The sequence below is a fragment of the Solanum tuberosum genome, unplaced genomic scaffold (genome assembly GCF_000226075.1).
Source record: "Solanum tuberosum cultivar DM 1-3 516 R44 unplaced genomic scaffold, SolTub_3.0 scf00149, whole genome shotgun sequence".
NCBI lineage: Eukaryota > Viridiplantae > Streptophyta > Magnoliopsida > Solanales > Solanaceae > Solanum > Solanum tuberosum.
Genome location: NW_006239072.1, coordinates 597427 through 617892, shown reverse-complemented (window position 1 = coordinate 617892; position 20466 = coordinate 597427). Strand labels below are relative to the sequence as shown.

At 33.8% G+C, this 20466-nt stretch overlaps 4 protein-coding genes and 1 non-coding gene across 8 annotated transcripts in view; 2 read left to right on the top strand and 3 right to left on the bottom strand.

The window, feature by feature from the left end:
- Positions 1-329: 329 nt before the first annotated feature.
- On the top strand, positions 330-5529 carry LOC102579227 (probable calcium-binding protein CML21). The gene is made up of 6 exons (XM_006352494.2): positions 330-518; positions 2356-2609; positions 2787-2989; positions 3384-3558; positions 4208-4313; positions 5055-5529. The coding sequence occupies exons 2-6, from the start codon at positions 2405-2407 to the stop codon at positions 5077-5079; spliced, it is 714 nt and encodes a 237-aa protein (XP_006352556.1). The 5' UTR covers positions 330-518; positions 2356-2404; the 3' UTR covers positions 5080-5529.
- Positions 5141-6948, bottom strand: LOC102579549 (transcription factor MYB21). Its single transcript, XM_006352495.2, has 3 exons — positions 6796-6948; positions 6198-6327; positions 5141-5882 (listed from the first exon to the last, which is right to left on the bottom strand). Exons 1-3 carry the CDS (start codon positions 6926-6928, stop codon positions 5159-5161), a joined length of 987 nt encoding a protein of 328 aa, XP_006352557.1. The 5' UTR covers positions 6929-6948; the 3' UTR covers positions 5141-5158.
- A 1631-nt stretch (positions 6949-8579) lies between these two features.
- Positions 8580-8652, top strand: TRNAF-GAA (transfer RNA phenylalanine (anticodon GAA)). The gene has a single exon. It is a non-coding gene; the product is annotated as a tRNA-Phe (tRNA).
- Positions 8653-9244: 592 nt separating this feature from the next.
- LOC102579874 (serine/threonine-protein kinase D6PKL2-like) lies at positions 9245-13278 on the bottom strand. 4 transcript variants are annotated; one of them, XM_006352496.2, is made up of 3 exons: positions 13105-13278; positions 11179-12298; positions 9245-10303 (listed from the first exon to the last, which is right to left on the bottom strand). In XM_006352496.2, exons 2-3 carry the CDS (start codon positions 12141-12143, stop codon positions 9427-9429), a joined length of 1842 nt encoding a protein of 613 aa, XP_006352558.1. In that variant the 5' UTR covers positions 12144-12298; positions 13105-13278; the 3' UTR covers positions 9245-9426. The 4 variants fall into 4 exon arrangements, with proteins under 4 accessions (XP_006352558.1, XP_006352559.1, XP_006352560.1 ...); XM_006352497.2 differs by having other exon boundaries at positions 11179-12222; XM_006352498.2 differs by lacking the exon at positions 13105-13278 and adding an exon at positions 12763-13075.
- A 3999-nt stretch (positions 13279-17277) lies between these two features.
- The window catches only part of LOC102580872 (ER membrane protein complex subunit 8/9 homolog), a 4637-nt gene continuing 1448 nt past the window's right edge, over positions 17278-20466 (bottom strand). The window contains exons 2-5 of the mRNA XM_006352500.2: positions 19954-20100; positions 19781-19843; positions 17698-17864; positions 17278-17600 (exon numbers count right to left, since the gene is read on the bottom strand). Coding sequence (XP_006352562.1) covers positions 17570-17600; positions 17698-17864; positions 19781-19843; positions 19954-20100 — 408 coding nt within the window. The 3' untranslated portion in view covers positions 17278-17569. The remainder of the gene's footprint in view (positions 17601-17697; positions 17865-19780; positions 19844-19953; positions 20101-20466) is intronic.

The window sequence follows — 20466 nt, the reverse complement described above, 5'->3', positions numbered from 1 at the left end:
ACCCTAATCAAACATTTCGAGTCCAAATAATACATATGAAAATTATATTAGGTCACAATTCAATTTACTAACGACAATGATAATTTTTTTTTTTTTTTAAAAAAACGTTTAAAAATTGAAACTCGAGATATTTGATTAAGAATCGTATAACACAAATGAAGCAGGTTTATACGTGGTGGGTGATGCGCAAATGTTGGAAATATGGATCTTCCACTCAAATCCCACCCACACAACACCTACAAATTTTTAATTAAAAAACAGCTGAAAAAATTCTAGCTCTGTCCCCCACCCCCCACCCCCACTCCACTTCCATTTAATTTTCATATTTTTACTCAAATATCAGTTTTTTTTTTTGGTCATATGGGTTCAGTTTATTAAAGCATAAAAAGCTTTTATTTATTTTTTGTAATATAATCAGCACAATATTTTGTGCTTTTTCACTTTTGATTTTGTTGTCTTGTTTCAGCTTAGAAGAAGACAGAGGAGAGCTTTTGTCTTTTTGATTAGCAAAATCCAAGGTTAGTTTTTTTGTTTTTTTTTGGTATATATATTTATATTTATATCATGTGTTATTTGTAAAGATTGAATCTTTAGGTGATTTTGAATATTTTTAGTTTTAATGTTTCATTCACTTTTTCTTGAGTTGATGTTCATTTTTAGCTTTTTCTCATTGTGATTGCTGATGGAAAAGAGGAAAAAAAAAGAGAGAATTTGGAATTTGCCAACTTTTTCCCTCAAAAGGAATTAAAAAAAGTAATAAAATAAAATAAATAGAAATAGGATTGTTTTTTTTTCTTTTGATTATTCATTTTTAACTAGTCATTAATGATTTAATCAATAAAAGAGCAATCTTTTTCACTGAGGATTTTCTCATATTATGATATGAGGTTTTTTCAAGATTCAATTTTTATTCAGCCTACTTTTTCCTGTCATTAACCATTAATTTTTTCCCTTTTGCATATGCCATGATGCTCATGGACAACTTATCTTTAATTGGATTGTTTTATTTAATAAGAATTTATTCTAAATATGTAAACTTCGAGCTTGCTTACACTAAGTATATCATTAGTGGGAATCAGTGGAATAACCATATACAATGAGTGGTCAGTTGAACACCCTTTGTCGATAAGTTATACTGTATATGTGTCAAAATTACTTTATACTCAGTAGATTTCAATTTGTTTGTGTTAGTTTCCCTTTTAGTTTGTTTAAAAAAGAATGTTTCTTTCCCTTTTTGGCAACTCTTTAATACTAACTTTTGATATGGCTTGTTTAAGATCACAAGATTAAAGGAAATTTTCGTACATTTTACATATCTTTAGTTTAAGACGATTCAAAAGTCCTCTTTAGGTTCTCAAACTCCGTGACTAGTCAAAACCAACCAAATAAATTGAAATAGAGGAAGTATATACTTGAAGACCTTTAACGAAATTCCTGGTGGGAATTTGATTGTTTTAATGTCATTTGTATGAACTGAAAGTAATATACAATCTCCTGGTTTAACTTATCAAGATTTCTGTGTAAATTGTTTTCAGTTATTTGTTGCTACCCCATTTGTGGGATTGTATACTAGGTAAGGTATGCTTACATCCTACCGCCCTCCCCGGATCCCACTTGTGAGATTATATTGGGTATGTTGTTGGTTATTTGTGTCGATAGGTCACAGTTACAGTTGGCATAACAAATGTTTGCTGAAATGTATATATATATATATATATATATATCAATTAACGAATCTATTATATCTCAATTCAAAGTAGTTTGGATCAGCTATGTGAATAAAGTGGTTATATGATTTTATGCTTGTAGCCATAATGCTGTGTGAGATTCTAACTACTAGTACGATATCAGTATTTCAATACAATTTTTATTCAGTCTCATCAGATGAAAAGGGCCATATAATATGAATTGAACCTTGGAACTTATATTTTCCAACATAACTTTGTTGTCTCTTCTGCTGTAATAAACCATCAATATTTATGATTGATGTATATGGCTTTTTCATTAGAGTTGAAAATAATATGCAGTTCCCTGGTTTAACTAATCAAGATTTCTGCATAAATCGATATTCATCGCCATGAGTTCGAATCTGGCCGTTGACAAAAGCCTAGAGTAAATCGATAAGCATCATTATGAGGGATGGGCTCAACAGTATAAGTGGTTCTTGGTTATTTGTGTAACTTTTCTTGCTCAACAGTAACAGTTGGCATACCAAGTGTTTGCTGAAATTTATATATCAACTATATGAATTAAGTGTTTACATGATATGCTAGTAGGAGTAATACTACTTGCATCTGTCTGCCGTATTCGTTTGATTCTAACAACTATAAGGCCTCAAATAACCTTACTTCACAGATTGGAGCAAATTGTAGCAGAAGTTCAGCTCCCCCACTTTCGACTTATAATGGGAGGTGTATTGGGTAAGAATGAATCTCCCTCTAGTCCCAAGGCTTCTGTCCCAGAGACTAAGCTTGAGGCCAAAATAACTGAAGCGATGTTGCGGAGAGAAACTGAAGGAAGTTCCATAAGATCATTTGATAGCTTAGTCCTAAAATTTCCCAAAATCGATGAGAACCTGCGAAAATGCAAAGTTATATTCCAGGAATTTGGTAGGTTGGCTGCACATCCTTTGTCCAGTTTTTATTTGTATCATTTTGGTAACGTTTACTTGCATATAAGCACATTCTAGGCTGAACTCTGATTTCTTCACAAACTGCTTTTTATATTTACAATTCCCTTTCTTGTTTAAAGGAAAAAGAATGAGAAGAATTCTGTTTTGTTTGTAGATGAAGACAGCAACGGAGCAATAGACCCGCAGGAGTTGAAACACGCTTTCAATAAGCTTGAGATTAATTTTACTGATGAAGAAATCAGCGATCTATTTGAAGCCTGTGATATTAACGAAGATATGGGAATAGAGTTCAGCGAATTCATCGTTCTTCTTTGTCTTGTCTATCTTCTGAAGGATGATCCTTCTGCTCTGCATGCTGTATCCAGCTCACAGTTTTTCTTTTTAACTAATGGTTTTTCAGAAATATTAGGAAAAAAACATTTTTTTTTTCAGAAAGCGACATTAGTTGATTACTTTCAAGTGAGATGGTGCTTTTCAAAGATTAGTTCTTTGTTATGTTGCTCGGACTCTCCAAAAATGTCGTTGAGTATGTGTTAGATCCTCCAAAAGTAGTTCATTTTTGAAGGATCCAACCTCAATACGGCCACACTTTTGGAGAGTACGTGCAATTATCTGCTTACTTGTTCTCCTGGAGATGCATTCCATCTTCGTAGCATTCTGTAGCCCTTCATGAAGAACTACATTACGTATCGGTTAGATCCCCATTTCTGCCCTGCACAAGCAAAGTTTTTTATTCCTTGACCAGATACAGAAATCGCGAATGGGACTACCAAATCTGGAGGTAACATTTGAAACACTTGTTGATGCTTTTGTGTTTTTGGACAAGAACAAGGATGGCTATGTAAGCAGGAATGAGATGGTTCAAGCAATTAATGAAACTATATCTGGAGAAAGGTCTTCTGGTCGAATAGCAATGAGAAGATTTGGTAAGTTCTCTCTCTCTTTCTCTTTGTGTGTGCGTGTGTCGAAGAGCAATGCGAAAAATATCTGTTTTTCTGCTGAAGACTAAGTCTTCAAAGAGTTCTAGCCGCTATGCATTGCTTGTTTAATTTCATACTAGAAAATGCAGAGTCTCCTTTATCTTATGTACAATATGTCATAATTTAGGAAGACGTACTGAGTGCTCCAGAATTATAAGTGAAGCAATCTTTATGGTAGAAAGACAAGTATGATGCGATCCACATATTTCTTTTCAGCGGACCAATTACTAAGCTTGTTATCAAAGAGAACTTGTTCAAGTCTTTGTCACAAAGAGATGCTCGAAATGCAGAACCAATCCCATCTGTTCTTGTGCATTGCTCGCCAATCTGATTTGGTCGATATTTGTGCTCGAAGGACATGATGAGGACACTATAAATCTATAGTCTATTGACTTAATAACTAATTTGTTTTAGCTACTATTTTATCTATTTGTCCATCAAGTTCAAGAAGATTTTAATGTATAATGAAGAAATAATAGTAGTTCTATGTTTTATAGGCTTTATCATATTTAGTCGGAAGAGGTTAGGTAATACTCCATGCATTTCCTCACTCATATATTGCAGTGTGTAAATCCCCGTCTTTTCTGTTTTGCAGAAGAAATGGACTGGGACAAAAATGGAATGGTGAACTTCAAAGAGTTTCTTTTTGCCTTTACTCATTGGGTGGGAATCGAGGATAACGAGGATGAAGAGGGAGAAGAGTAAGATTTCTCACAAAACTTTAAATATATGAAGAGCAAGAACGAAAACTTCACAATGACCACGAACATAAGTTCCCTTGCCTTCAGTAATAAACAAGTTGTAACACCGGGGTGTGTTGATACTTCTTATGATGATCACTCGTGTAAATGAAGTTTCTCTACTTCCTAATTCTAGTATGCGAATAGTGCTAGAGATATGTGTTGCAGTGAAGCAACATTAACTTCCATTTAACCATTTTGTACCATTAAAGTTATAAGTTTATGGATTTTGAGTTGTGATTTCATGGATTTGTGTAATCCTCGCGCCTCGTTTGATCAGTGAGACCCTTTCAGGCTCTAGGAAAGAAAACTGTCGTCTTCACAGGAAGGAAATATTTGTGATTAACGTTCCAATTTTGACGTCTATATATCTGTTGAAGTACATCTAACCTTCGATTGATGAAATACTGTACACTTTGGTTTCTCCAATTAACAAGTTTTCACAAACTTGTTAATAGAGAAACCAAAGATGCACATTTATGTGAATTGAAGTGTTAAATATATAGTCAATACGAAAAGGTGACTTTCTTTTCTGAATGTCTTCAAAAGGAAAGAATGTCATATAAAATGAAACAGATACGATTCTCTCTTTATTACTTCATTTCTTTTGATGATTTATAACATCCTTGCCTTTCTAGCTAGCCTACTAATTCAAGTACACTATTACAATATATATATAATTTTAATAACCGTGATGTCCAGGTCAGCTTGCGCGCACCTTGACTAATTCCACGGAAAATCTGCTATCTCCCACTGACACAGGTACCGAGCAACTCTATCCACCCACCCTATTACAACAAAACTCTTCAAACCATTGGATTCATTAGATCATCAGATGATATGTCCCACAGAACACAGTCAGAATTGAACATAGTTGTTGATCCATTTCTTGTTGTTGCTACTATTTCTTTACCACTATCCTCACAATTCTCATTGCTAATTTTCTTGTTTTGTTGTTGTTGTTGTAACTCTCCTCCTCCTGCTGTGCATGTACTTCCACTACACAAACTTTGGTTCCATGGTGAACCCTCTTCATCATTAAGCAAATTACCAAAATTATAGTTACTAAATCCTGTATTATCATGAAAATTACTAGATGTTGCTCCTCCTACACTTGTTTCCCAATTCTTGTCACTTTCTTTAATAGCTCTTGATAATCCATACTTAATTTTCTCAATTGTGTTATCTTTATAATTATTATTCTCCTCATGCTTAACATGACTTGTACTTGGTGCATTATTATGAGTAATTGTCATATTTGTAAATTGTTGATGAAACTGAAAACCAAGTCTTTTTTTGGTCAAAAGATGAAGCATTTCATCTTTGAAACAACCAAGTGCTGCTTCAGCCAAATGAGGGACTTGTGGTGGAGATAATGTTGTTGCAATTTCACTTATTAAGTGAGAAAATGGCTTGTGTGTTACTGGATCAATTCCCATCCCAGATAGTTTCTTTTTGAGCTTTGTGTTCCAATGGTTCTTCACATCATTGTCTGTTCTACCAGGAAGTTGAGCAGCTATCACAGACCATCTGTTCGATTACGTGCAAATCATACTTAGTGATCAATTAATACAAGTTTCTACAACTTCTTATGTTCTATGTTGCTCGAATTCTTCAAAAAATATTGATGAGGGCGTGTCTAATCATCCAAAAATAGTATTTAGGAATATTTGGCACGCGACAATATTCTCAGAGAGTCTGAGCAACATAGTAATGCTACTAATAATGGAACGGAGACAAAATATCCAACAAACAATTGAAATTCCATGATCAAGGGCGTTTTATGAAAATAACCTCTTGTAGAAATGTAAGGTAAAACCATAAGCTAAAATTTTAAATTTTTACCTATTGCCAAGAACAGAGTGAAGTGTGACAATTGTCTGCTCTTCTCCCTCTGAAAATTGACCATGTTTGAGATCAGGCCTAAGGTAATTTGTCCATCTCAATCTACAACTTTTTCCACATCTTTGTAAACCTGTTTAAAATAAGAGACAATCTTTTAGCCATATATATGTGTGTAATTTCATTATATACATAGTCTTGTAAGGATTAAAAAGATAATATGATGGAGCGCGAAATAGTAAATATTTCTCCATTCTTAGAAAAATTATTATACTATGTGTATGTATATATGTCAAAATTACTTTTTTTGTATGTATATTTTATATCTTGAATATCTTTAACGAAATTACTTAATTCTAATCCACTGATATCAATTTTGGTAGGGCCTCTAAATTGAAACTTTCTGATGTAAATCTAGATCACACTAGATATTTGACTCGAAAGAAAAAAAGGTTTAATGAGAGACCATGAAAGGTTTGTGATGGAGCGTGTAGTTGTAAGTACTCATATGTCCTTTATAAGAGGTTTTGTGAATAGAATCACAGAAACCGTATTAGTGGAAAAATAAAACAGATACTGAACATCAAATAATGAGACAAACCAGCATGTTTAGGAATGAGACGCCAATTACGAGTTCCATGTTGAGCAATGTAAGATGAAAGTTTGTGATCTTCCTCAGGAGTCCATTGCCCTCTCTTAACATTGTCCTTTTCACAACATGGAATTCTTCCCATATCTCAAAAATTGTAAATAATTTTTTTTTTCTAATGATAAGTGATGAAAAGATGAATAAGTTGAACTTTTGTTTGTTTTTTAACTTAATGTTTTTTTTATAAAATAAATATAGTAGAAATGTATATATAGTGTGTTAATGTTATGTGAAGGGGGGGTTATCAAATAAAGCATCAAAGGTGCATGACATGATTAAAGAATTCAACTATGTTGAGCGTGTGAGACATTGGCAGGTAGCTCACCCACAAGACACCTGGTCAACTCTCTTTCTTACTATGTGTTTGTGTGTGCACATGCATGGGGTTGACTACTCGTAGTGTCAGAAATAGATTCAGAATTTAAAATTCACGGTTTTAAATTTTAGCATTTTTTTTTTAGTTATTGAGGTTTAAATTAATAATTTAGAAAAAAGTCGTTAGGTTCGACCAAAGGTGGCTTTCAGCTCCTTTTTCTCGGGGGACATCGTCGGAAAATAATGTCGGGTATAGCCTTTTGCTTGAGAGTAGGGCTTGTCTTGTCTTTGACTTTAACTTGTTGTGCTTCACTGCTCGACTTGGCTATTGAAGAAGCTCTTTGCGTTTAACCTTCATACCATCCCATACATAGTGTTTTGATTTAAGATTTGATCAATTCTTCCATGTTTCAACAATACCTTCAAACATCCCGAATCAATTACAACGAAATAAAGAAATTCTAATAAATATTTTTGGAACAACACTTAATAAGGCGAAGCTAGGGGGAAGGAAATGAGTTTACTCTTTCAATCAATTTAACTATGAATATTCATGAAGAAATGAGTATCGAGTTCTTTCTTTCACTGCTAACATCAAAAAAATTATTTTAACATGCTGAAACATTCATGAAAAACTATATATATTGTCAAATAGAGTAAAAATGAATCTTTTTTTTAATCATATATATAAGTTATTGAATTTCCTTGACATAATTAAAATGAGGTTAAAACAATTACTTGAATCATGGGTTTAGATACCTAAAGTATAATATTTTAGTAATTATTTTTGAACCCCTTTATACAAATTAGTAGTATGTTATAATTAACAATTTGGGTGTATTATATTTTGGGCTATATACTATATAGTAAATTTATAAGGTTTTTGCACGATTGGTACAATATGGTTCCTATCTCATGATATATATATTACATACATGCATTAATTCTTTACTAAGAGGTACATTTTTCATTTGCATTAGAATATATTTATTTCACAAGAATGTCTGGTTGATATTTTCTTTATCATAAAGGGTCACTCTCTTTTGCATGAATCATAAACTTCATACAATTAAAATTGAAAAAATAAAAATATTTATTATTAGATCGAAAATTATTAAATTAAAAACTAAGGTTGATCATATTTTATTATTTATTTTTAACATTTGCTAACAAACAGTACCTAGTGTAACTTTCTGTCCAGGAGAGATTTGGATGAACTCTTCGGCTCTACCTAGCTTTGCGCCGTATATATATTCAACACCAAAGTATAATATTAAAATATATAAATTCCTCCATACTTAATACAGTTAATTTAATATTACCAATCAAATTTAGTGATTAGTTTTTCTTACGGCCAAACAAACACTTAATTATGTTATTAGAAACATCTATAAAATTAAATATATGATATTGAAAACATAGCGGGGATAGCTCAGTTGGGAGAGCGTCAGACTGAAGATCTGAAGGTCACGTGTTCGATCCACGTTCACCGCATAACTTTTTTCTAATTTTTTTTTTGTGTATAATATGAATTTTTTTTTTTGTATAATATAAAACTTACAATTTTTATTTTTGTATGATATAAAACTTAGAATATAAGTGAAGACGAGTAGATGGAACAAGCCCATTATTCATTGAGCTTCGACTGGTGAGCTTCTAGCCTCGGTAAGTTAGTTACATACGATTATCTTGACATCTAACTTCATATGACTTGTTCTAGTTAACACTAAATGTTTGTCTCAAAGAAGGAGATACAAAATATGAACTTGGATGCATGTCACTTGTTCAAATAAAAGTATAATATTTAAGTCGAGAAGGATAAGTTATTTACTTACGATTATCTTGACATCTTACTTAATAACTTGTTCTAGTTAATACAATATGTTCGTCTCGGAGAAGGAGACATAAAATATGAACTTGGATACACATCACAAGTTCAAATAGAAGTACAATATTTAAGTAGAGAAGGATAGAAAGACATGTCCTCGAGACTTCTCAGTTATCAAAAGGGTTAAAAAGAAGAAAAAAAGATCCCCAAAGAATGTAAACAAGAACTGCTAAATTCACATTATCAATTGGTAGCATCAACACTAACAACATTTGCCATACAACAAACTGTGCAACTGCTTTAATAACTTACAACAACAAACAATATATGATCATCTTGATTTCACATCTTCAAAATGTTGTACAACGTCGTATGTTTTACTAACGAAAAATAAGATAATCGACTTTTACAAGAAAGAAGAAACCAAGAAAATAACAAGTTCAAAAGAAATCAAATTCGAGATAGTTATCAGACTTTTGCTGGTATTGGACAGTTACAGCCACAGGTTTCTCACTAGTTGATGATGGCTGCTGTGCTGAGATTCTCTCGAATTCAACAGGTCTTGGGATCTCCGGAGGGCTTGCACAACGAATCAAAGCCCAGTTTACACCTTCGAAGAAGGGATGCTGCTTGATTTCTGTAGCTCCTCTTTTGTATGCCAATCGATTTTGTGGCTCTTTCACGAGCAAGCCTCGTATAAGATCTCTAGCTGAAAAACTTACCACTGGAGATTCTGGAAAACGGAGGGGCTGACCTACAACATTGAAAAGTGTAGCACGGTTTCCTGATCCCTTGAAGGGTGTCTTACCAAACAATAACTCGTAAAGAAAGATACCAAAGGTCCACCAGTCCACTGCACTCCCATGCCCTTCACCTTTGATTATTTCAGGTGCTAAATATTCGTGTGTCCCAACGAAAGACATCGAACGTGCTCCAGTAGGCTCAGCCATAAGTTCTGGTAATGGGCTAACTTGGTTCCCTGTATCATTTTTAGATTTCTTTTCTTTCTTCGACTTACTAGAAAAGAAGCGAGGCCCAAAACATGTTGTAGTAACAGCACACGATGGCTGGATACAGGAGGGTTCAATGCATGCTGGCTGCACACAGTAACCGGAATTCTTTCGGAGAGGCTCCACATCAAGAGACGACAGCTTGACAAGTGTTGGACTCACAGTACAGCGAAGAGAGAGATCAAAATCAGATAGCATTATGTGTCCATCTTCTCTAACAAGCACATTTTCTGGCTTGAGGTCGCGATAAACAATGCCAAGCATGTGGAGGTATTCCATAGCAAGGAGGATCTCTGCTACATAGAACCTGAAATTTTGAGATAAAATCAATCCTTCATGGAATAATTAACCAACAGAATCTAAAACAAACTCTTCTCTTCCATTAAATTGTAAATCAAGCTAGGCAAAATTAGAGACAGGCAAACAAGTTTAAAGCACCTCAATAGAGGAATTAAGTACGTGCTTTCTACCTGGTAAAACATGAAGTTCATCAAATATATTGGTTTAATCTACTATGCATAAACTTAATCAAAATCCTTAAAGAACGTAACTAATACTCCCTCCGTTTCAATTACTTTCCTTTTTAGTCCGTTTCAAAAAGTATGTCTCTTTCGTAAAGGAAGAGCATACTGCATGTGACATTACAATGCAAACAGTCCAAAAACAAAAGATGAACCAGTTACGTAACATAATCCAAGGATATTTACTTCTTACTTTATCAGAAAAACATATTCCAAAAGTAGTTTAAAAAATATATATTCTAAAAGTAGTTTTAAGAAAAAAACACATTCCAAAAGTATTCCTTGCGGTATTTGGAAGAAGTCCATTTTCTGTCAATTTCTTGAGCAACAGAGTTCAGAAAATAACAAAGAAAGTCTATAGAATTCAAGATTTTACAACCTATAATAGCTATATCCTGCCGAGATAGCTATTTATTTCAAGTTTGTAGAGATTAACACTACAATAATTGAAACAAGAAAAAGTTGCCCATAAGACTTACACATGTGGCGAATCTTTGTCAACACTAAAGCAATTAATAGTACAAACCACGGACACCAAAACCAGGCAAAAATACTTCCAGATAAAGAGAGCATACCATGTTAAGACTATGAGGTTTGAGATAAACAACTAATCAAGAAAGTAAATAAATCAACAAAGAGGTTTCGGATCAAGTAATCATACTTCACAGCTTGTTCAGAAAAATGCTTCCCTGGTTGCCTCTGACGAAGTGTGTGCAAGTCACCTCCTGGGCAAAACTCCATTACAAGACATGAAAACTTTTCTGTCTCAAAATGGGTATATAAAGTTGGTAGAAATGGATGGTCCAAGGACTGCAATATCTCTCTCTCCGTTTGAGCACGTAGCAATTTTTTACGGCCAGCTAATGATGCTTTATCCATAACTTTCATTGCAAAATAACATTTTGTTCCACACAACTCCGACAGATAGACACTTCCAATATCACCACTTCCCAACTTCTTTAGCAACCGGAAATGTCTCAAATCTAATGTTCCATCTTTAGCTCGAATAGCTTGAATGGCTTCCCATCTTGAGTCATTAGCTTTGTGGGGTTTATTAATACTGGTGCTAAAGCTGCTGCAAGTACTTTCATCACTTACATCGGTGCTTGTGCTTCCCCTACAGATGCTGCTCTTTCCACTCTCAACAAAATCAGCTCGATCGCTAACTTTGGCACTTCCACTTGTTTTTGCAAGGCTACCGGCCCCATCACTGACTTTGGCTGAGGCTGAGTTATCCTTGACGGCTCCATTTTCTGATGCCTTCTTTTCCTGATCAATAGCGCATTGCGAGCCCTTTGCTTCACAGGGTGCGGAAGCTGCACTGCTTGGAGCATGCTTCAGATTTCCCAAATATAAGCTCGAATCAAACTTATCAACCAATAAGTCAGCAGATCCTACTTGCTGATAGCTATTCGACTTCTTTTTGGTTGTTGCTTCTGCCATAAGTTGCTTAGATGCAACTTCTCGATCATTGTGTTGTAGCTCCTTGGAAGTCGTGCTCCCAGAATTGCTACTCTTTGAAACTTGGGAAGGTGCTGATCTCCGAGGATTACGTTCCACTGCTTGAATTCCAGCTGACTTATTCAGCTTTTCCAGTGAACTCTTGACAGAAGGTGTTGACGCCATTAAATTGAACAACGAATCCTCAATGCAATCTGGCCGACCAAACCCATAACACAGCGTCCAAGTTCACCTCATGTACACCCTAGTCATCAGCAAGAGAGATCATGATCAAAAGCTCCATAAACAGCATAAAAGTTCCCAAGATTGGAAGTATGAAACTGTATTAAACACAAGAGACATAGAGTGAACTTGGAGGCCAGGTTATCCATAGGATCAAATGACAAAAACTCAAGATAACTTCAAAACTGTTATAGAGTGGAAAACATATAAAAGAAACTACTAGGCGATTTGAGAACCATGAGGTCTCATGTTCAAATTTCAACAGACCAAAAAACACTAAGGTGATTTCTTCTCATATGTCCTAGCTCCTACCGTTGGTGGACAGAGTTACCTGGTAGCTATTGCTGGTGGTAGGTGGCAAGTATAACATGAAATTAGTCAAGGTGCGCGCAAAATAAGAAACTACAGCAATAAACAACAAAAGACATTTCTGAGCTAAAAAAATAGATCTTTAAGCAACAGGATGACTTCAAAATCCACAATCAATAAGCAATTAACTACACAGACCCAAATTACAAGTTGTGCAAACAAATGTCCAAGAGCTAAAATCTCAGTAATTTACCTCAAAAGTCCAAATCTTTTCTTAGAACCATGAAGTGAACCAGAACACCAAATAAAAAAATGCATACATTCAACAGCACCCAAAAGCCATTTTAACACCACAGAGCATAAAACTAGCACAACCCCACATAGATAAACAAGAAAAGCAATACAGAAGGGTCAATGAAAAAGTACACAGATCTTGTGCCAAGACCTAAGCTTTTTCCAAGAAAACCCTACCAAAAGGATCAAATAACTTCCCCAGAAAGACCCATATGCTAAAAAACAAAGTAATGAAAGAAACTCATCCAGAAAGACACAGGGACCATTTCAAAATTAAAAACAGTAGTCTAAAGAATAGTACCTGAAGTGTCACAAAGATCAAAACTTTTTAGAGTCTCTCTCTGCTTTAGCAATGAGGAATTAGTAGCACTACTGTTGACAGAGATAAAGAGAGAGGGGGACCTCCAAAGAAAACTGTGTGGAGAGAGAGAAGAAAGAAAAGAAGTGCTTTTTTTGAAAGTGTAGAAAGAAGCTTTGGGGACTTTACCAAACAAAAAATACACTTAACAATTGTATGGGGAAGAGAGGAGTGGGGCGTGGTGGGGGTTTGAACTTTTTCTTGTTTATCTTTAGTGTTTTTTTTTTTTTTTTTTGACAAGGGAAATTCGTAATCGCGCACATGGTAAAACTTTTGCTCCTATGCAATGGCTCGTAAATCACATAGAAGAGGTAACTCGCATTAGGTAAGCCCGTGCGACGACGAGATCGACCTAGAAGGCAAACCCCTTGTTTTCACTGACAACGAGTTTCGAACTTGAGACCTCCAATATGGAAGTCCCAAGCCCAAATCACTGGGCAACCTCGAAGGGTTTGTCTATCTATATATATATATACACACACCTATAACTTACAAAACACAAATTTCATATATTTGTGACCAATTACATCATATCCCAAAAAGTTCTCTTAATTACAAAACTCTCAGAATTTTCATGTTGACATGTCATATATATTCATTGGTTGTTCGATACGTTGCAAATGATATATTACTTAATAAAAGAGATGTATACAAGAGGGGATAAGGATATATCTGAAGAGGATAGGGTTTAGGGTTTAGGGTTTATGTATCCGAGAGGGGATATAGATGTATCTGAGAAGAGATTTTTGTAATTTTTTAAACGATAGAGAATTTTAGAGATTATGATATTTTAAGTTGTATAATTATGTAATTTTTCCTTATCCTATACCCAAGCCCAGTCCGATTAAATCTGAATTTGCGTCAATTTTTTTTGAGATAATGGTCATAAACTTTTATAAAATTTATGAGTTTTTAATTTGAAATATCATGTGTACATCTTTGTTTCCTGAATTATTATCAACTATTCATTACAATGCACCTTAACTATCCGTTGTTCCATTTTTCTATGTGAATGATAGGGAAATTTCATATAAGAAAGCGGAACAACGGATAGTTGAGGTGTGTTGTGATAAATAGTTAGTTCAGATAGGAAAGTAAACACTTGACAGTTCAGTAGAAAACTCACAAACCGTGATACTTTAAATGTGTCTTTAACCATTAATTTGATTTTTTTAATATTAGAATATGAAATACTCTCTAACAAAGACGAATTCAGAAAAAAGGGTTAAACTCAAAACTTCTAAATAACAATAAAAAAATACTTATCACTGTACCACAAATTTTATCAGTGTGTCTAAGCTTTTTATGTTCAATTATTTTCAATGTATTTTGCCCCAAAGACGAGTCTGAATCAACATATGGGCCACCACAGTCTCCAACCTGTCTCTCATGCTTTCAGTTTCAAAGTATATATTAAATTATATTTAATTTAATTTAATAAATACATAAATAAGAAAAAACAATTCCTCTAATAATAATCTGTCAAACATTAAGAAAACCTGTTGATTGTTGGATTAAAGGGAAGTAAAAGAGAGTCAAAGAAATTGAGCAACTTTGACTACTATTTTTTTTTTATTATTATACTTTGACTGATATTATCCATTTCATTAGAAAAAAGTGTCATTTTCATACGTATCTTTTAATGGAATTTTAACTTAAGGTTAGGTTCAAATTTTACTTAGCTAAGAAGTAAATTTTGAGCTTTTCTTAAAAGTAGTTTGAATATGTAAAATCCATCAAATTCGAAGTCTATTAATGACAAGAACGAATACGAGACGATTTTTTAATGACATAAGTAAGAATAATGTAATTGAGGACAAAATTAAATATTTTTTCCAAAGAAACAAGGAGATAGATTTTGATAATATATATATATATATATATATATATATATATATATATATATGTATTATATTTTTTTATATTTTTTTTTAAAATGGTGACTATGGTCCAAATTAGGTGCAATATTTTTTAAAGTTGTATGTCTATCTTGGTAAGATAATAGTAATTGATTTGCAGTGTGGAAGGTGTAAGTTAAACATAAAGGTTTATTTGCTTACAAGAATTTGGACGAGTAAAAAAAACAAAAAAATCATTCATATAAATATGAATAGTAAAATACAAATAAAATTAGTAAAGGCTAGCTGAGTTTTATAAGACACAAATTTAAATAAGTTGAATCAGTGAATCTTAAATATCATACGGTAGAAATTAAAGATGTTAGCCTTGAAGTTTTTATTCTCATTCTGTTTTTTAGCTGAAACTTCATAGATATTGTCCCCTTTTTTAGTAAGATGTTTGGATATGGACTATACTCCACAAGGAGCCAAATGAGGGTATGGTCTTCATTTTGCCATTTGACGTCTTTTCTTCGGATAATTAAGAGTGTTCAGTGATAACTTCTCAATTGTCACCATCTCACTTCTTCTGCTATCATGGTACCACGTAGAATGGTCTGCGTCAATTTTGTTAGAGTAACACAAAGCTTACACTTATTCATATTTTAAATGTAAAAAAAAAAAAAAAAAAAAAAATATGCTATGATATCGTTTGACCTCTTGCTATCACCAATAAGAATAATTGAATCATAACTATAATGATGGTAATAATAACAATAATTGTAGTTGTAGACACGTAATTATTTTCTTTTTTCCCTTTTTCTCCCAAAATTCTAAATAAAAAAACACTAAATATAGTTAAGTCCAATTGCATTTGACAATGAATAAGTTTCCACATTCATTTAACCAAAATCAAGGCTATTTTGTCATTGCATAATTATTGAATAAAGCTTTTTTTTTTGGGAGGGTCATGTTGAAAAAGAACCATCTTTTTCTTTATATACACAATTTGATGTATGACGTTTGGAAAAAGAATTGTTGCTTTCGAGCGTGATCATGTTTAAAGATATAAATTATAAAATTTTAATTCTATTTCATTATGATCGTATTTATTAGTATATATATATTAAAAAGAGAAAACTTCATAATGTAAGGTATTATATTTCTGTATCACTACATGAAATGAGATATTCAATAATTATATAAAGTGTCCTAAGTTCAAGTTGGATACATTATATCTCACTTGCTTAGATAGAGCGTCGCGACAATTTCTCTCCTTCCCCTCTCGATGACCTCACTACTCTCTAGCTTTACTCTCTCCCTCTCCCGTCTATCTCCCTCTTTGTATTTATATGTATTTGTGTTTTACAATTTCATTTTTAAGTAGCATATATGAATCTGATACATAGATACATTTCTAGATACATGTATCCAATATCAAATATACATAGATACATACTTAGGAAGAGGAAAAAGAAGATATGACGATCTAGATACATGTATCTTGTATCAAATATGCACTAGTATCAAATAAGCGTATAGATACAGTCCAAACACATGTATCGAGTATCAAATATGCAATGATACATTCATTGCCTCCCAATCCCACCACAATTTTGATCGATTAGTTCTAAGAAACGTCAAACCTGAATAGAGAACCAAGACCTAAAAACTTGTCCAACAATTTACCTAAAAACTAGTTTGCAAGGAGCTCTACTTTTTTGGAATTTTTCCGGAGAAAAAGATTACAAGGTGAGATAGAGAAGGAGAGATTTTACTAAATGACCTCAAGAGGGAGGGAAGAGGCCAACGAGAGAGGAAGGTTGAAAGTGTCGATGGATTTCATAATTTCTCAAGAATATCACTAAATTATATATATACGTTTGCTTATAGTTGAATTTATTTTTTTCCATCAAAAGTTATGGCAAATATTCTTCAATCCTTAATCAAAAATCTCGGGTACGAACTTTAAAAACAAACACTTCATCTTGAGGGTTGTGGGCAACTAAATGGAATTAGAGAAACACACATTAGTCAGTGTTAGAACGTGAATTTCATCCCATAATCATGTTTTCATTAGTTCCACAATCACACTAGTGTAAAATTTCAGCATCTCTTTTTTTTTCACTGGACTTGCTAAAACTTTGAGAATTTACTATTTTCCTCCCTCATTACACTAAGACAGTAAAACGACGATGCCTCAGTTCCAACAAGTTGGGGTTGGGAAGTAACGCGATAACTAAATGATGTGCATGAAACTACATAAGGGGGACCAAAATAAACGTGGAGCAAAATCTAGATCACTCTGCTTGCTTGTATTTCATGGAAAATCAGAGAAGTGGTAAAAACAGAAAATATCGAGATGGACTAGGCACAGGGCAATATCAATAAGCTGGAGAACATGTTATATCGAGTCTTCCTAAAAAATTGGAAGCACTTTTGACAAATGTATCGCCTTTTCTTGAGAATATAACCTGCAGGCTGCCTTCTATTGGATCACAATGTTATAACCAAAGTGATGGATCCTTTCCCTTCAGAGACGGAAACAAAATGAGATACACATAGCAACTTCAATTGAAGAGCTCTGTGTTCACCCAGTCCCTAACAATTTGATGAGCAAAAGCAAAAACACATGTGAATCTCTTAGAAAGAATGCAGATATTGTGAGTTCAATCAATCTACAGGGTAAAGCTCTTACTTGCTAATGTCATCAAGGTGGTCATCGAAATCTATAATATCCTTCCATTTCCCCGATGAAATGTAATCTAGGAGGATGACATTTGCTGATGGCTGTTTAATTTTCAAACGGCTGCTTCCATCTGATCCCACTAGTTTCCAGCTCCTAGATGCATCCTTGGTGTAAAGCTGAACATGAAGCAAAAGGCTACATTAATGGAACTACTTTAGAGGCACGAATCAGGGGCATAATTACAACAATAGTGAAGAGAACTATAGTATTCTAGCTAGACGAGTAAACTATCAGAGAACTACCAAGAACAATGTGAAAGTTATGAAAAATTGGATTTTTACGAACATATAAGGGGGACCAAAATAAGCGTGGAGCAAAATCTAGACCACTCTGCTTGCTTGTATTTCATGGAAAATTGGAGAAGTGGTAAAAAACAGATAATATCGAGATGGCCTACGCACAGGCAAATATCAATAAGCTGGAGAACATGTTATATCGAGTCTTCCTGAAAGATGTTTAGTAGTGCAATGATTACTTGAACTAGAACTACCATGGGTGCATTCGATTGGTGTATCATTAATCATATAAAACAAACAATTGACGAACTGTTCAAAAACAATTGGGTTAACATCCAATTATTGTTAAGCATGTTAAGGCCCTTTTCCTGAAAGATGACAAATAGTTCCTGTCCCATTCACACAAATGAGCCAGGCACAGTTAAATGTTCCTTCATATCAAGTATTGACAGGTCACTGTTTAATATTATCAAATTCAACCAGGTGACAACAAATATCTGGATGGTAATAGCTTTTACAAACTATCAACTAGACATAGAACAGGCTTTAGTTTTCAATTAAAGTTGATATAGAGACACATATTTTCTCAATCTAACTCTTAGCCTATGCAAAATGCAAAGCAAAAACCACAAAGAAATAGGTCATGTAACGAAAAGCCTACTAGAGCACACTGAGTCTTCTGAAAGGCCAGCACAAAGTGCATGAATGGTCAAATCTGGGCAAACAACTCTAAACATCCCAAGGAAACCATGGTTCTACTTCAGAGGATATAGAAAACCAGCAAATCTCAAAATCCAGCATGTTAGCCATTTATTCAGTGACTACCATTACCAAAAATAGCCCTCACCAAAAGGTCATGCAAGTCGAACTGAAATAAAACTGAAATAGATACACCACCATCTGAAGAATAATACAGATAAAACAATGCAACTTTCATGGTATTTAAAAAGCTCAGGCAACTCTGGCAAAATGTTCTCTAAATCGCTAACTACAACTTCAACATTGAAAGGTTATCCACTTCACTTCTGTTATACATGCCAAGTATGAGACAGAGCACCATCTCTGGTTTTCCATTTCTACTTAAAATGAAGTGCTTAGAAGAAGTTGGAAGAGATAATCAGTAACATACCAATGTTCCAAGAACCTATGTATCGAAACCAAAATACTGATCCCTGAATGCTCAAATAAAGGGTAAACCTTTTGTGCAAGAGGATAGAATAAACCAAGACATACATCCTAAGGAGACCTGACACTTCTATACAAATTACTCCCTCTGTCCCGATTTATGTGGCCCACTTTCTTTTTGTGTCCGTCCCACTAGAACTCATCACCAGAAACCACATGATAGATGGATGAATTGTTACTTGTCCATCATCCAAAAAAAAAAATATAAGGGGAACGATTACGAAATGATCAAAAGTAATACTAGCACAAGGAAATGAGTAATTACCATCAGCAATCAACTAGTAACAAAAAGAATAAATCAATGAGACTACAGTGCAGCAGCTAATTCTATCATGAGGCTACATATTAGTCTGAGTTGTTAAATATAAATGGGGAAAAAAACAGCTAGATTTTTTATTATATAAACAGAAGACTGGCTATGATTCCTGTAGCCAATCCCATAAAACTCCCAGTTTGAGTTGAATTCTGACAAGTGAGGTTACTCCATAGCAAGAACCTTCCACTTCCAATCAAGAAATTGGGAAAGTCACCAAAGATTGGTTGAGGACTCTGAACTTTGTCATCGATTATCAGATGAACAAGGAAAAATGTTAAAATTTGTATGTACTGACCTGCATTACAGGACTCCTATCTTTCCCCTCTTTTGATAAAGTTTCAAACTTCTTGTTATCCAGCTGAAACGGTAAAACTCTAAGCTTAAGAATTTTCCTAACAACATTTCAAAGATTCAAACTTTTCAATAAACATACGAAAGACAAAAAAATGTCAAACAACAAAAAGGTACCAGGAGCACAGCAGCTTGAGGGAAATATTTGTAGATATGGTCTGCAATATTCTTAGCAACACTTCCTAGCTCGGAATCATCAAATCTCTCATTGGCATGAAAGTAACCAACAATACTTAAACCTTTATCACAATAATACTCCTCTATCTGTCCAAATAAAACAGGATTAGCATCCTAACTAAAATGCAGAAACTTAGAAGCAGATCAATGATTTTCAGTCAGCAAGTTCAAAGTATCACCATATCCCTTACTCCTCTGTAACAATTTTAGTTCTAGTTTCATTTACACATTTATACAAACCTATATATAAACAAAAAATACACAACACTCTCAGAAGCAGATCCGAGATTTTAAGTCAGCTCAGAGTATGTCCTATATACATGTGCCATCTAGTAGCTTTTGCACAGACCCTATATATTCATTAACAAATCATCTATAAATTTTTGATTGTATATAAACTTGAAGTCGTCATAGGAACTCATAAACTTCAAATCCTCGATCCATCTCTGTATA